At 38.1% G+C, this 16,947-nt stretch overlaps 1 protein-coding gene across 1 annotated transcript; it reads left to right on the forward strand.

Annotated features, from left to right (window-relative positions):
• Positions 1-544: 544 nt before the first annotated feature.
• LOC148865344 (zinc finger BED domain-containing protein RICESLEEPER 2-like) lies at positions 545-11,782 on the forward strand. The gene is made up of 4 exons (XM_088976376.1): positions 545-591; positions 10,154-10,259; positions 10,856-11,322; positions 11,446-11,782. The coding sequence occupies exons 1-4, from the start codon at positions 545-547 to the stop codon at positions 11,780-11,782; spliced, it is 957 nt and encodes a 318-aa protein (XP_088832502.1).
• The last annotated feature ends 5,165 nt before the right edge of the window (positions 11,783-16,947 follow it).

A 16,947-nucleotide genomic window follows, 5' to 3' on the forward strand; every position in this document is an offset into this window, starting at 1 on the left:
GATCGCCAAGAGGATCTCAGTCCGCTTCGTGTTGAGGGGTGTGTAGTCCCTTTCTGCTGCTGGAGCTCAGAAGGGCTGGACTGGCCTTGCCCCCCGAGTTGTGTCCTTCTTCTTCCTGTTGTTGCCTTGATACAGGGGATCTGGCTCCCTCTTTCTTTTTTCTGGGGCCTCCTCACCCTTCTGGTTGATTTCCTTCTCTGTCTCTATGAATTGATCTACGAGCTTAAGGAACTCGATCACGGTCTTGGGTTGGTTGACAACTACGTACCACTTGAACTCTTTGTGGGTGATACCTCACTTGGCTGCTGTGAGGCGAACTGCAGGATCCAGGTCGAGTATCTGGAAACAAGCATCATTGAACCGCTTGATGTAGCTCCGAATGGACTCCCCTTCCTTTTGGACTATGCCGAGGAGGCTTTCCTGAGTTCGTGGGCACCTTTTGCTAATGACGAAGTGAGAGGTGAAAACTTGCACGAACTGTGCCCAACTTCTTATCGAGCCGGGCGTGAGGTTTCGGTACCAGGTGCGAGTTACTCCTTTGAAAATGGTGGAGAAGGCCAAGCACATGCAGGACTCGCTGGCTCTTGCCAGGTTCATCTGGGAATGGAAGGCATCCATGTGATCATTTGGATCGAAGGATTCGTCATACTTGTCCAATGGAGGGAGTTTGAAGTCCCTTGGGATGGGGACAGCGAGGAGTTCTGGAGATAGTGGGGAAGAAATTGAGAGAAGAGGGGTAGCTTTCACTTCACCTGAGCATACCTCCTCTTTTCCTTTGAACTCGAGAGAGACTCGGGTAGCAGTTCAGCGAGATCGCCGGCGTCTTCGCCATTGCTTCGCTGGCTCGGCGTTGGTGCTTGATGCTTCAGTATCACCGAGCTCGACGGACTCAGACTGCTGGTGGTGACTCTGGACCGAAGGGCCCTGCCTATAGTCTGCGGCCAAGACCTTGAATGGATTCTCCATGAGCGGGAGCTCGAACTACAAAGGCCAGGGCGATACAGGCCTGGTTGGCTGGGAGGCCCCCGTCCTACCCACAGGATGCGAGGCGGGGGTAGTTGGCCTCTCCTTCTTGCTATGGGAAGAGGCTTGGCTCTTGGAGGGATCCTGAGCCTAGGAGGCCTCTTCCCGACGAGGTCGCTCACTCCGGAGGGAGGGCTTGGTCTGCTTTGTGGCCGGATGCTGAGGGGGAAGCGAGGGATGAGCCTGAGGCAGAGAGGGAAACTGCTACTGGTATTGGTATTGGGAAACCTGGTGTAGCACTTGTTGTTGGTAGAGTTGGAATTGTTGAAATTGTTGCATTTGAGCTTGCATGACTCACATGCATTGCATTAAGTCCTCCAATTGGTTCAGGCTGGCTGTTGGGGGCACAACTGAGGGTTCAACAAAGGTTGCTCCAACTGTGGAAGGGAGTGGAGTGACTGCGGGTGCCACTGTAAGAGGCACGTTTAGACTGGGAACTCCGTCCGCGGAGAGGGGGACGGTAAACTGTCTGATGCAGATAGTAGGAAACTAGGGCTGCTCCCCAAAAGCATTCTGGCTGGTGCCACATCCGACATTGCTAGAAGAAGCCATGAATGCTGAGTTTTTTGGAAGAAGGAACTGTAAAAGCTTAGAGGAAGGCTTTTAGAAGCGTTTCTCATAGATAGTGCCAAATGATGCGGCACGATCCGAGCACTCCTAGCTGGCTGCTGACTAGCTCCTTGTTGGCAACGAACAACACCTGAGAAGATGAAGAAAAAGGACTCTTGGGGATTTGCCCGACGGGAATACTCTGAAGCTTAAGTTAGAATGCTGGAGAGGAAGAAAAGAGTGTAAAAGGCTAAGAGTGTATGTCACGCTAGATCATTGTGCTCGTGAGGTTAACTCGTGAGCAAGTAAGATAATTCAAGTTCAGATGAAAATTCTAGAGTGAGTGAATGTCCCTCTCCCCTTTGCCTAAAAGGCTTTTATAGGGGTGTTCTTGTCAAATCAGGCGTAACCACCATTGGGCTTCTGTCACAGCCATTATCTGCCAGGTCTGTGTAGGCAATCGTTATAGTATACTATCCGCTTGGCCGAGCGACACATCCCAAAGTGGGCAGGCACACCTCCATCTATCGAGAGACGTGGGTGCAGACTGTCGAAAGGACAAGGACTGCGTCGTCAGTCAAGAGACGTAGAGCAGTCTGACCGGTACAGCCTTGTCAGGTGGAAGCTTCCTATGAGCATCACATCACTTAGTAGCAAGCTACTTCGTAGCGAGCTATCCTTGCTGCGAACTACTTTGTAGCAATCACTTAGGGGTACTTCGAGGTGACCCTCATAAAGGTTGGTCTTTGGGGCAGTTCTTCTGCTCAGGTGCTGGAGCGAGCTGGTTTCCCTAGCTCGCGAGATGAAATAGTCTTGAAGTATTCCCTTCTCAGTAGCTCGGGGGACCTGGAGCTCGCGTATAATGAGCTATGACGTAGCAAGCTGCTCTACAGGCTCATTACTTAGTTGTGGTCAGGCCATGATTCTAAGCTGTTGCTCGTGCTGAGTCAGGTCTACATGTCATCGTCTCAATAGGTCGGGTCAAATCATCCTCCATCAACTATCATCAAGGAAAAAAAATAAAAGCTTGAGAAAGCAAAATACAGGCTAAGGTTAGGGTTAGAAATCAACGCACCTCTAGAATTGAGATCATTCCTCTAAGCTTCGAGGTGATTGAGATTGTGAGTCTTCTGTCGGACCTGAAGCTGAAGGTCATCGATGTGTTGAAGATAATACTATCTGAGACTCTTCTCCTTACTTCATCATCTTCGAAGAGCACATCTCTTCTGGTGTTGCCGTGGCTTCCTACTTACTATCTATCGTTGTCATAGCCATTATCGTTCTGATTAGAGAGAAACTTCTTCAATAGAGGGGGTTTTCCTTCGGAATCAAATCAAGTAGCCTTGATGATCATGTTTTCATTTTCCTTACCTATGGAGGTTCTCCTTCATCGCCTATTGGTTAATGGCATTTATTGCCAAAACAGAGATAATCATGGAAATTGTCCCTCCATCAGTTACCATGTCCACAACCAGCAAAACACGAAACTTGAGTGGATTCCCCTTTTGGATGGAGAAGAGTTTCGCGCGCATGGCGTATCTGAGTGCCAAGCTAAAAATGGGTTTGTGCGGGTTTAGACTTTTGGTTTTTCTTTTCCAAATTAAAAAAATAACTTTTTAGATTTTTTTTTGTATAAATGAAGTTTTTAGTGATTGTTTTAAAAACCGACACAAAACACACATGGTTTTCAAAACCGGGCTGGAATAGATGTTCAGTCCAGAAAAACTAGGAATCGGTCAGGAGTCCGGTTCTGTTTTACCCTAGAATCGCCATTTTGCCAAAAACCGTTGATTTGGTCAATAAATTGCTGACTTGGGCAGTCGAACTGTCCAACAGTTTTTGGTCATCTTTTCAAAAAGAACTCTTGAATTGTTTGTGCTGTGTTGACCAGGCTTGTGGACCTAAAACCCCAAGCTCAACATTGCACAATTATATCAGGCTTGGCACGGTCCGTGGACCATCGTGCTGATTCAAATTCGTGTCGGGCTGCGGGCGACAAGACTTGATTTACACCTCTAGGCATAACAAAATGCCTCTATAACAAATAAATAATAATGTTACCTTCTTTAACGTGTTATAGAGGCATTTTTTTGGGACCACCTCCACCTAGGAGCCTCTAAATCTATATATTTTTGTAGTGTGTGTGTCTCTCTCTCTCTATATATATGTTATTTATTTATTTATTTATAAATATATTATTTATATTGAATTTTTGTAAATTTGTTATATTATTTAATTTTTTATAAAATAAGCATGTATCTAAATGATGAAAATAGTTGAAATATACTTGCATTTTTTTGTTTTGCTTTATTTAAATTGTTATACTTATTTTTATTTTAATAAATTATTAATTTTTTATCAAAATGGATCATATTCCAAATATTCATTGTCTTGCCTCTAGGTGATACATTTGTTTGATCATTTGGGTCAAACATGTCAATTACATGTATACATATAAGTTTTATTTTTGTTTATTTTATATTTATATTTTAATTTTAATTGTTTATTTAGACAAAAATTCTAAATATTAGGATTTAAGTTTAATTTAGTGTGTAATTTGTGAACCAAGGACCATGATTGGTTAATTAATTTGGTTAATGATATTGGTTCATTGATGGTTAAAAGTTAAAAACCAAACAAACGTTGGGATACTTCCCATATATATGTTGATATGGCATCATGGTCTGGCCTATTCGACCCAAACAGTCAAAATGGTGACTCATGACCTGGAGGGAAAATTAGTTCAACCTCCATTTGAGTTGATTTTTTAAACATTGATAAAAACCAGCCTAAAGGTTAACCATTATTGCCTCAAGGTCTCATTACTAGTTAAGTTTGTTATCATAGTTGAACTCCAAAATTAGAAATAAAAGGTTAAAACCCAAAAGCATTGAGTTTTCTTCTCTTTTTGTATTTTTCTATATTTTTAAACATCTCAATCATTATATTTAAATATTTAATATAATTTTTACATGTTTTCTTCAAATTTTTATATTTTATTATCTTATTTAATAATTTTTTCTATATATAATTATTTTAATTGTGATGTCATGAGTTGGTCCTATTTTGATTAATTAATTACTTGGTTGTCAAATAATCAAATAATTGGAGTTAATCAAAGCTTGACTCATTAAAATGAATTTTGTTATTTATTTATTCCATTTGTTGATTATCAAGTATGTTTGTAACTACAAATTTCAATGGTTGTTGCTAAAGATTCAATGGCAGAGGTAGAATTTGCGATGATTGATTCAAATTAGTTTCCAATTCATTGATTTAGTAACACTTGGATATGCAATAAGCAAACGATGGTAAGCTTTGTTTCTAATTCATTGCTTTAGCAACAGTTATAGATAAAACGAGCAACAATTAATTAAACTTTGTTGCCAATTCATTTAATTTAACAACAGCGTTGATCAATTGTTGCTAATGCTTATCTTTTGGAACAATCATTTATAACTGTAATGAAGTGCCTGTTGCCAAATGTCAATTTTCTTGTAGTGATTTTAGACAATTTCCCTATTTTAAATGACTAAATTTTAAATATTTTAATAAGTAAACCATGTTTTAAATATTATTTAAATAACAAAAAATATGTTAAATAACGAAATTATATAATAATTTAAAAATTTTATTAAAAACACAAAAATAATTGTAATCTATATATACGCTAAAATAAGGAAGTCTATTATTTTCCTTTTTTTTCTTTTAATTTTAGGTATTTTTTAATTCCCTGCTTAATATTCATTCATGTTTGTGGGTTCTAAACGGTCCTTTGGTTTTGTCAACATGATTAGCAATCACTAATGGTATTTTATTTTTTTCTATCTTCATGGAAAAATTAGACAAGACGAGTTCATGTGGAGTGCCATTAACGAATGAACCGAAAAATCTTTGGTTTTGGCCCCATTACATCAAATTAGTGGATGTCTCTACTACTTCGGATGATCACCATCCATCTCCAAAAGAATACACTTCATTTGCAAGTATTCAAGGCTTAGTTTGGAAAGAATACAAATACAAATATGTACAGTACAAATACATAAAAAATAAAATAAAACGCAAGGCTTTGTACCCAATAGTCATTAATACTGAATATTCTTCCATGTATCTTTTATTTCATGTCTTTCTAAACATGCCAATTTTTTCTCGGTTTATTGAACTCAGATATTATTTGTAGAACATTTAACATCTTTTTATTTATTTTTATAACATGGGTGTGCATTGCTTCCACTATTTAAATAAAGTTCCAACGCTTTGCTCAAGGATGAGGAAGGATATATATTCAAGTCTCTTTAGACCCGCTTAAGCCTTTGCTCAAGGGTCAAGGGCCCATAATGAACCCCATATAGCCATATTAGGTAATTTAGTAATGTATTGTAGATAACTATAATAAACAACCTTTCCTCATACCTTAATTAATTACTTTTTTGATTGGAATAATTCTTTCATTAACTAAGTTTCTTGAGGTTGTGTTTGGCTGCAATGCAAATAAATTTGTACTGATGCAAAACTATGGCAGTGCAAATTATTCAAGTGTAAATTCTGACCTAATTTTGTTTCAATTTTATGCTTATTTTGTTTGAGTGCAGTACAAATGGAGTAAATTAAGACATGCAGCAGAATAAAATAAAACCCAAAACAAAATTAAACTAGAATTTGCATTTTTTATTTTCATTTGCACACCTATGCATTTGTACTAGTGCAAATAACATTACACAACAACCAAACACAGCCTTAGGGAAAACTATTACATTAATTTAATTATATTTAGATAAATTTAATAGTACACAACTTTGGATTTGTTCACTTTACTTTGATTAAGTTAGACAATATTAATTTAATTATTAGTAAAATTTAATTACAATATTTTAGTTTAATTATATAATTTCAACTTAGATAAATATAACCACGTTAATATAATAATTAATAATTAAAATAGCTTGATAAAAGGAATAATTAAATTGATCAAACTTAGTTAATCATAATAATTCTATATACCTAAAAAATAATGCAAATTAATCTAAAAACAACTAATATGCATAAAATATTAGTGAAACTAATAATTAACAAATATTATTAAAACTTAAAAATCCATTTAGGTTCCATTGAAAAAATAATAAAAGTTTATTAATCATAAAAATAGTTTTTATCTTAAAATCCATAAAAATATAAGACAAATTTATCTAAAATTACATAATCAAAAAATTAATAATTGGGTTGGACTTTGACCAACTATTCCTAGATGGAAATGTTTTAAGGCTTCTTATAATTTAACTTTTTTTAAGAAAGCCCATGCATTTTAGACATATTTAATAAAAATAAAATTGTTGTTAAAAGTAAAGTCCACTTTAGTTCAATTTAAAATAGTAAAATAGTAGTATTTGTAGATGCATAGTGATCATTCAGACCATCAAAATATAGAGGATATCAAATTTATACCACATGGACGCTTGCAATGAGTTCACAACTCATTAGTGGCTTGCGATTAGCTCATAACTCATCAGACATTTGCGATGAATATATGACTCATCGCATGATTGCGGCAAACCTATACTCGAGATAGATCGTGATGAACTTCGGCTAGCGCGAACCCGTGATGGACTTCGGATGTTCGAGGAGTTGCGATGAATCTGAGACCATTATAGAACCATGGGATCACTGTAGACCGGGAATAAATATCAGCTACACGTGCGTCTTTAAATTACATGCATTATAAGGCACCATGTGGGTCTAATAAAGGCACACCCATTAAATGATGACGTTACTTGTGCCTCGTTGGTTAAATGGGTCACAAAAGGAAGTAGCACACACGGATTATGAGAATCCTTAGACGAAAGGAAAGTGCATACTTGAAAGATCTCATAAGACACGTGACAAAATCCCAATAGTGCTCCCTGATAACTGATAGTGAATCTGAGATACCCTTTCCTAGTGGGTGTCAAACACTTTTGGCTCCTCCCTTTCGGGACCTCAGGATTTCTCCCTATAAATGGGGGTCCATCTCATAATGAGATCATCATTCGATCCTATCATCTTATCATCCACACTTGCCCTAGCCTCCAACCTACCTCTTTCTTTCAGTCTTCCTTTGTCTTTCAAGGAGACCACTCCTAAGTAGCCTAACCACCACCTCACCTGAAATATTTAATCATATTTTTATAAAAATTAAAGTTAATAAACCTCCCCTGTGTATGTTTTTTGTATTGTATAACAATAATATTGTATAGATTAGAAATTGTATAATTCAAACATTATAGATTACAACAATAATAAAAATAGTAGTGATGAGGGGTGATTTGGCCCAACCTACTAAATAGCGGACACGTGGATGTGACTTGATGATTGGACAATGACTCAACATTTCCTGCCACCTCAGCAGGCTAGGTCACCTCGGCTAGGACCAAGGTCCGAGTAGCTCGGGATGGCCCAACCTACCAAGGTGACATGTAACAGACTTTTCGAAGCAAGCCAATTGTCTCTGAGCCTTTCGGGATCATGCCACACGACTGTAGGTCTTATCCTCATCTCGTCGGATCAAATGGACATGATAAGCCTTATCAATTAGCACGATATCCACCTCCCAGTGCAGAACAAACTCCTAATAGTGTGGGCCGAGGATGTCAGAGGTGTTTCTGAGACCCATGGAGCTCATCTATATAAGAGCACCAGCCCCTATAACCCAGGTATGCGCGATTTAGTGCATTCTAGCTCTCTTACTCTCTAGTGTTCAGCTCACACACATTAGATACTAACTTAAGCATCAGAGTAACCACACCGGGTGAGCCTCCCTCGGGTTCTCTGAGCATTCCTTCCTTGTAGTTCGATTGACCAACTAAGCAACCGATGCCCGAGCTGTCATCCAACTAGGAGCAACTAGATTGCGCACCATCAATTGGCGCCATCTCTGGGAACCGCTACACAAAAGCTACATTCTCACTTCTAGTTTCCTGCAAATTTTCTATTAATGGCTTCATCAAGCACTAGAAAGAGCATCGAGATGACCACCATTATTGGGGGCAGGAGCAGCCTGCACTTAACCCTGAGATCCCCTCAGTAACTATCGGCTAATTCACTATCCCCCACACTATTTTGGGGGTACCAACTAGGGGTGTCCATAAGAAACCGAAAAACCAAAAATCCGATCCAAACCGAAGAAACTGATATAAAAAATCTGGTTAACCGAATTGGTCGGTTCGGTTTTAGTTTTGTTTGGTTTTTAAAAAAAACTGAAGGATCAGTTCGGTTTTTGGTTAACCTATCAAAAAATTGGCATTTAACCAAACCGATTGGTTTTTATAGATTATATATATTTTTTATATTTCCTTGCCCCAACGGCACATCCCAGCCAGCCCCCTGTGCCCCTCTGACCCTCTCTCTTGGCCCAAGCACAAAAAAATGATTTTTTTTTCATTCATTCGAACCCCAAAAGGCCAAAATAACAAAGCCCCTCTTTCTTTCTTCTTGTCTGAACTTTGAATAGAGAAGTCATTCGCAAGTCGCCATAAACCCTAGCAACTAATCCACCGGCCGCCGCTCCTCTTCTGTCACCTCTTCTTTTTTCTTTGACATTGCCATCATCCAGTATGCCGGTTTTCTTTCTATTTCTCCCCCATCACCGTCGTCTGCGGGCTGTGGTTTCTTCTCCTCAAACAAAATCATAGAATACCGAACCATTTGTCCTCTCCATTCACTGTTGCCATCATCGGTTTTACTTCAATAGCGGTAAACTTGCATGTAAATGAGTTTTTTAGTTAAACTACTTAAATATTTGATATAAAATTTGTTTAAAATATGAATGTCTCATGTCTGAAACTCTAAATGTCAAATGATGCCACTAAAAGATTCCTTCTTTTGGAAAATGCCACAGATATAATAGTCTTGGTTCAGATAGGCTATATAGAATGTTTGGCATGCAATGGGACCAATTCAAATTTATGTGATTAATTTTCAAGAATGAACAAGGGTTTTGCTATTGCTTAATATATTTTACAAGAATGAACAAATAGGCTATACTAGAGCCATTCCACCACTTTCTAGATTTTACAATTTGCTACTCTTTGAACAGGGGTTTTGCTATTGCTTAATATACTAAGATGGACTCAGAAGGAGATTTGAGAAAGCTGTGATGATTTGTTTTGCATTGTTGTTGGCACCTATAACTTATGTGTGGAATCAAACTTGTGCTAGTGGCTTTGATATTTGTATTATTTTAATAGAATGCACTTCTACTTGAGAAAAGGATAAATAATTCTAAAAAATTAATCTTGTCCTGATAGAGTTCTTAATATGAATCAAACTTCAGTTATGGATTTATGATGATTCTGTATGGATGGATTCTATTGCATAATATGATCAAGTAAACAATTGCTTACTTGCGTTGTATATTCAACAATGGATGTTTCATGTTTATTTATACTTATTCATTCTTTTTCTTAAAATTTTTTTGGCCTTGAAAATTCCCAATTTTTTCTTATTCATTCATGCTTATTATTTCTTATTAATTATTTTTCTTATTCATTCATTCTTATTTATTCTTTTTCTTATTCATTCATTCTTATTCATCCTTTTTCTTTTTTAGATGTCAAGTATGGGTGATAGTAAACACAAGCACAAATCCTCCTCCTAAACCTCAAAGTGATGATGACAATGCATCAAATCCACCTATTATGGAAGTTGACTCAAAGGTTAGTCTTTCTTATACTTCTAAAAAAAAATCTTGGGTGTGGGATCACTTTACTAAGATAGATTGTCAAGTTAAAAGTGATCAAAGAGCATCATGTAACTATTGTGGTAAGGACTTAGCTTGTCCTAGTGCAAGTGGTACGAGTTTCTTGATTAATCACTTGATTAGATGCAAGAAGTATCTTTTAAATGCAGACAAGAAAAAAAAACTTTGGAGTCTTCATATCAAAATGCAAAAGAGGGGGGGGCGGGCACCATGCCAATACTTGTAACTTACAGATTTGACCATGAAGATTGTAAAATGGCACTTGCTAGAATGATTATTGTAGATGAATTGCCCTTTAAGCATGTAGAACGGGAGGGATTCCGTGACTTTTATGGTACCATGCAACCATGATTTATAGTCCCTTCACGTCAAACAATAACTAGAGGTTGTTATGATTTCTTTATGGAGGAGAAGGGGAAGTTGAAGAAATATTTTAAGAAATTGCCATCGAGGATCTGCCTTCCATGGACATCTTGTCAAAATCTTAGTTATATGTGTCTCACTGCTCAATTCATAGATGATGACTAGAGATTGTATAAAAAAAATTTAAAGTTTTGGCCAATTTCCAGTCACTCAGGAGAAGTGATTGGCAAGGCAATTGAGAGATGCTTGCTTGATTGGGGCATTGAAAGAGTTTTCACTGTAACCATAGACAGTGCAAGATCAAATGATGTGGGAATTCAATACTTGAAAAAGAGACTCAATAGTTGGAAGGGAAGTGTTTTAAAGAGTGAGTTCTTACATATGAGATGTGGTGCACATATTTTGAGTTTAATTGTCAAAGAGGGATTGTCAGAGTTGGATAAGTCAAATTTTAAGATCTGTTTTGCAGTGAAGTATGCAAGGTCTTCTCCATTACGATTGCAAAGGTTTAAGGATTGCATAGAGAAAGAAAAGATAGAGAGTAAGAGTCTTACTTGCCTAGATGTTGATACTAGGTGGAACTCTACTTACTTGATGTTGGAACCTGCTTTAAAATTTCAGAAATCATTTGATTTGTTAGAGACTGTTGATGGTAAGTATGTAGAGGACCTTATTAGCTCAAAAAATAAGGGTTTGCCTAATGATGATGATTGGGAATATGCTTAGTGTTTGATTTCTTTTCTTAAAATTTTTCATAAAACTACATTGAAATTGTCTAGGTCACTTTATGTAACTGGAAATGAATACATAAAAGAAATTTATGATATTGGGCTTGTTATTTCTAGGAGGTTTACCAGTGATGATTTTAGTGTTAGTTTGATGGCTTCCAAGATGAAAAAGAAGTTTGAAAAGTATTGGGAAAATGTGAGGAATATCAACATCATGTTGTTCATTGCAGTGGTTCTTGACCCTCGATGTAAATTGGAGTATGTGGATTGGGTTATTAATGAATCCTATGATGTTGATAATGCTCAGGTGTTGAGAAAGAGGGTGAAGCATGTTTTGGTCTCCATGTTTGAGTTTTATAGTTCAGTTAAGTCATCTCATAATGTTTAATCAAGCAATCAAATTCAAGACACAAATGAGATGGAAGTTGATAGTGTAGAAGATGTTGCTGATTTTATGAATGCATTGCATAAAAAGCAAAAAGTAGGCCAAGGAGGTGTAGATACCAAAATAGAATTGGATAAATATTTTGTGAAGGAATGTGAAGATCCAAAAAATAAATCATTTGATATATTGGCTTGGTGGGAAGTTAATTCGTCTAAATATCAAGTGCTTTCTATGATGGCTCGAGATGTGTTAGCTATGCCTGTATCTACAGTTGCATGTGAGTTGGCTTTTAGCACTGGAGGTCATGTGTTTGATTCATTCCATAGTTCTCTAACTTCAAGAATTGTGGAAGCTATCATTTGTGGGAAAGATTGGCTACGAAGATCACATGGCTACCTTCATTTAGAGGAGAGTTTAGAAGAACTTGAGAGTATGGAATCAGGTACGCTTTTTGTTTTCTATTCTATTTTTCCTGTTCATTTTTATTTTGTTATGTTAATTCTAATTTGTGTTTTTCTTAATCTTTTTTGCAGAGATATCATGTATCAACGAGGAGCATCCTCTTATTGCTATTAGTGATAGAATGTTTATGGTTGTGGTCTTATGGACCTCATTAAATTTAAATTTTCATGGTTGTGGTTTGTGGACCTTGTTTAATGTTTATGGTTATAAACTTGTGACTTGTGAACCTTGTAGGTAGTTTTGAATGTTTATGGTTGTGGTCTTGTGGACCTCATTGAATTTTAAACTTTCATGGTTGTAGATCTTGTTCAATGTGTATGATTGTGAACTTGTGTTTTCTAAACGTTGTTGAATGGCCAAGTGTTGAAAGAAATAGCTTACTGAGTGTTTTTTGTAGAGATATGGGATATCTTATTGAATATTTGAATGTGTACATGAGCCATCCACTATGGAAAAAGACTTGTGATAGCTATAAATATATAACTCTAGCAAGTGCACTAGTTATCAAATAGTATAAAATATCGTTCCCACAGGGATTTAACAAGATAAGTATTAGAATCACAAACTTCCCTAATTATTTGGATAACCAAAATTCAGATTTGAGCAAGGACAATTGAGAATAAAAATTAGCATAAGAAAATAAAAGCGAAGGTGATCACTAATCGAATTTGCAGAGGATGGAATCGCTAGGGCTATTGGTCCACCTAACCAATGCAATGAATATTGATGGGTTCAATTAACCAAGATTATTTGTCATTCTCATAAGCTAAGGTCTTTCCAAATTTTATTTAATATTCTCTCTCGAGATATACTAAACCTATGCCCATCAGACAACCCTTTGATCTCTCGAGTAGAACTCTCAAAATGGGAGTGCATTAAGTCCAAGAAGACCATTAAATTCAGATGAATCATGTATATATATCTCTATATACCATTCAATTCACACTATGAATTATTTAGTCGATTATGTGAATTTCTCTCTCGATTCATTCACATAACATAAATCAATTAAGAGGTGGCCAAGCTCTTAATTGCATTAAGCACAATAATTTATAGACTATATGAAAATCACAATCTTAGATAAATCATAAAGATAAAAATATATTCATAACATGGTTAGGCTTTCCAAAGCCCTAGCAAGAAACAAATCAGTTCGTGATAAAAGAATTAAAGCAAACAAAGGGAAAGAAAGAACTCTTGAATTCTTCCATGGTGCTGAGATCTCCTCTTCTTGCCGCCACCTTATTCTTGAGATTTCTTGAATTCTTGATCTCATTTCCTCTCTTTCTTGACTTCTTTTCTCCTCTCTTGACTGATAGCTCAATGCAATTCGTGATCCCCCCGTAGAGATTTAGTGATGCCTCAAGCTAGTCCCCCCCCCCCCCCACACCTTTATATAGCTTAAAGGGGAGGGGGTGGTCTCCTACTTCCTCTTGAAATTTATCTTACAAGAATAGAAAGTCCTATTCTAATCCTATTCTTATCTCTTTATCTAATGAATTCAATCCCTTTATCTTTCTAAGATTACATCAAGAATTTAGATCTGGAAGGACTCCTCTCAATTTCTTATTCTTGGATTCGTATTAAACCTCCTCTGCGAATTGGGCTTCAGCTAGGCTTTTCTGTAAGTTGGGCTTCAACTGCGGATTGGGCCTTCCTACGAATTTGCCCCAAATTTGGGCCCAGATTTGACTTCGATTCAGGCTGAATCTGCGAAAGCTAAAAACATGAAAGTTGTGGCTCTTTCTCTTATATTTCCAATGGGTCTTGAATCAGCCATATTGGAGTTCGGATACGCGAGTTAGGCCCAAATTACTGAATGATGTTGAAATTGTGAAAAATCATCCGATTTATCTTTCTTTGCTCCTGATGACTTCTTTCATGCCCTGAACCAAAATATAAGAAATATGAGTCTAATTAAGTACTAATTCAGTATAAAAGACAGAATATTAGGGGATAAAATATGATAGATTTTATTCTCATCAACTTGAATGTGATTTGTGAACCTTGTTAAATGGCCAAGTGTTGAAAGAAACTGCTTGTCCCATGTTATTGAATGTTTTTTGTAGAGATATAAGATATCTTATTGAATATTTGAGTGGGTTCAGCCCCACTTGAGATTGAAGCCATATAGCTTTAGAAAAGCTGCATTCAAAACATAGATGTTATGTTTCAGGTGTGTTATTGCACATAATATAACTGATCACCTTCTTTCCTTCTACTCCAACTTGCTATTTTTTGTTTTCACAACCCTTAAAGTAATATTTCTAGACTAAGATTAGACATCTATATGGGACTTTAAGGGCCCAAATTTTACTCCAATTTGCTTGTGAATTTGATGTTTCAGTTTCTGGTCTACTAAATTGTCTGTAAGTTGACCGAATAATTCTCACTATGGGAATAAATAGTGATTTGTTGAATGGCTAGGTGTTTTTTTTTGACAGGTAAATGGCCAGGTGTTTGAAACATCAAATGGCCAGTTTCTGGTCTACTAAACAGTCTATTACAGACTTATTGAAACATCAAATGGCCAAGGCTGATCTATTAAACAACCTCCCCATAGTCCCCGTGAAATTCCTTTGCAACCCATTGAGAGGAATATTAGTGATATCTCTCACTGGTGTTTTTTTAATAAAAATGAAAAAAATAAAAAAAATAAAAAACCGAAGATTAGTTGGTTTGAACTAATGCAAAAGCATGGGATATTGGCTTGGTTTATAAAATATGCCCACGGTTCGGTTAACCAAACCGTGGACACCCCTAGTATCAATAGTCCAGAGCCAGACTTTCAACACTCAATCAATCAGTGCACCTTTGCCTCATGTGAGCGCCACCATCCTAGTCACAGAGCCCTTTGTGGTTCCTCCTGGGATCAGAGCGCAGCAGTTCCATGAGCAACAAATCCAGATGCAACAAATTCAACAATTTTATCAGTACCAGTACCAACAATACTATCAACAATAGTTCCCCCCTCTCCAGCAGACTCAGCCGAACCAGTAGAACCAGAACCTGAACCAAAATATGAACCTCAATGGATGTCGAACACCACCTCAGGTCCCAACTCCACCCTGCAACCAGACACCACCTCGAGACCCCTCGCTAGGTCGGCGTCCATCACCACCCTGATAGGTTGTGGACCAGAGAAACCAGCCGCAATGTAGTCATCACAATGATTAGCATCAATGATCGCGTAATGAACAACAATACCCAACGACGAGAACAAGTCAGCAACCAGTAGCCAGGATAAGAGGAGTGGACCCAGCTCGGAACCCTTCTATCCCCCGTAACAGCCAGGAACTAGCTTGCGTTCATGAAAATGCCAGCAATAGAGATCAGCTCCCTCCTCACAGTAGTATCCGAGATTGGGAGAACACTAAGGTCGAGGTCCCAGTTAGTACCTAGGTGAACAACACTAATCAAGAAGTGGCAAAGAAGCGATGCCATCACAGAGCACGCCACACCTTGGCAAAAAGCAATGCCCCAACAACAGCGGTAGAGAAGGGGAGGGAAGAAGTGAACTCAGTAGCTGCACAACCGGCTCCTATTTTGTTGAGCCGACCTTCCCCCTCACACTAGAAATCATTTCGGCTCCAAGGCCGAAGAACTTTAAGACATCCACCCTGGAGATGTACGACAGGAACTCCGACCCCAATGACTATGTCAATAGCTTCCAGTCATTGATGCTACTTGCTGGAGCAGACGATGCAATCCTGTGCATGGCCTTCTTGACAACATTAAGAAACTTAGCCAAAATGTGGTACAAGAACCTGCCTCTAGGATCGATCAAGAACTGGGTGCAATTCGTGAACCTATTCACAACCGACTTCTTCACAAGTAAGAAGTTCCTGAAATCTGCGTCAACCTTCTAAATGTGGTCTAGTGGGAGAATGAGTCCCTTAGGAGTTACATCAAGAGATTCAACTTGGAGAGATTGTAGATACCAATCCTCGATCGCACTGTGCAGCTCACTACGACCCAGAAGGGAATTCGCCATGCCGATTTTTGTTGGCATCTCGAGTTGAACTCTCCAAAGACCATGGAGAAGTTCCTCGCTGAGGCTGAAAAATTCATCAAGGCGGAGGAGGCCCTTGGGTCAAGGTTAGAGCTACACTAGGGTGAAAAGAGGAAGAGAGAAGATGAAGAGAGCAACAACATCATGCACCATCTTTGGAAGAGCAAGTCGCCAAAGCAAAGTAAGTCCCTGCGCAGCAGGTGAAGTAAGTCACCGAATAAGTCACCACCTTGGGGTACTAGGTCAGGTTAGCGATCTAGAACTCTTCCCATCTAACGGTCCATCTACACCACCCTGAATGCAAAGCAGGGTGGGATTCTGATGGCAATAAAAGACATCGGCTATGTCAAGTGGCTGCCTAGGATGCGAGGATACCCAACAACCAGAAAGCCCAAATTGTAGTGCCACTTCCACTGAGACATCGGACATAGCATCGAAGGTTGCCACAACTTGAAAGATGAGATTGAGGAGCTGATCCTTAGAGGATACTTAAAGCATTTCATCAAGTACGAAGATAGGGAAGTGGCGAACTGACCTACCGACCAGTGGAGAGATGCACCAGAATCAAGTAGGAAGAATGACCATGACCAGCAACCACCTCAGCAACCACCACCACTAGAGAATAGGCCGATCTACGGGGTGATCAACATGATCACAGGTGGATCAATTATAGTCGGGTGCAACACGACAACAA

This window comes from Nelumbo lutea, chromosome 3, assembly GCF_056320005.1.
Source record: "Nelumbo lutea isolate HS-2025 chromosome 3, American lotus-T2T, whole genome shotgun sequence".
NCBI classification, from domain to species: Eukaryota; Viridiplantae; Streptophyta; class Magnoliopsida; order Proteales; family Nelumbonaceae; genus Nelumbo; species Nelumbo lutea.

What these genes read in the sequence shown, in the direction of transcription:
- LOC148865344 (XM_088976376.1), top strand. Translation starts at nt 545, where the DNA reads ATGGTGGAGAAGGCCAAGCACATGCAGGACTCGCTGGCTCTTGCCAG. An exon ending in GACTCGCTGGCTCTTGCCAG is followed by an intron (nt 592 to 10,153) that starts GTTCATCTGGGA and finishes TTTCTTTTTTAG; the next exon opens with ATGTCAAGTATGGGTGATAG. An exon ending in TTATGGAAGTTGACTCAAAG is followed by an intron (nt 10,260 to 10,855) that starts GTTAGTCTTTCT and finishes AAAAATTTAAAG; the next exon opens with TTTTGGCCAATTTCCAGTCA.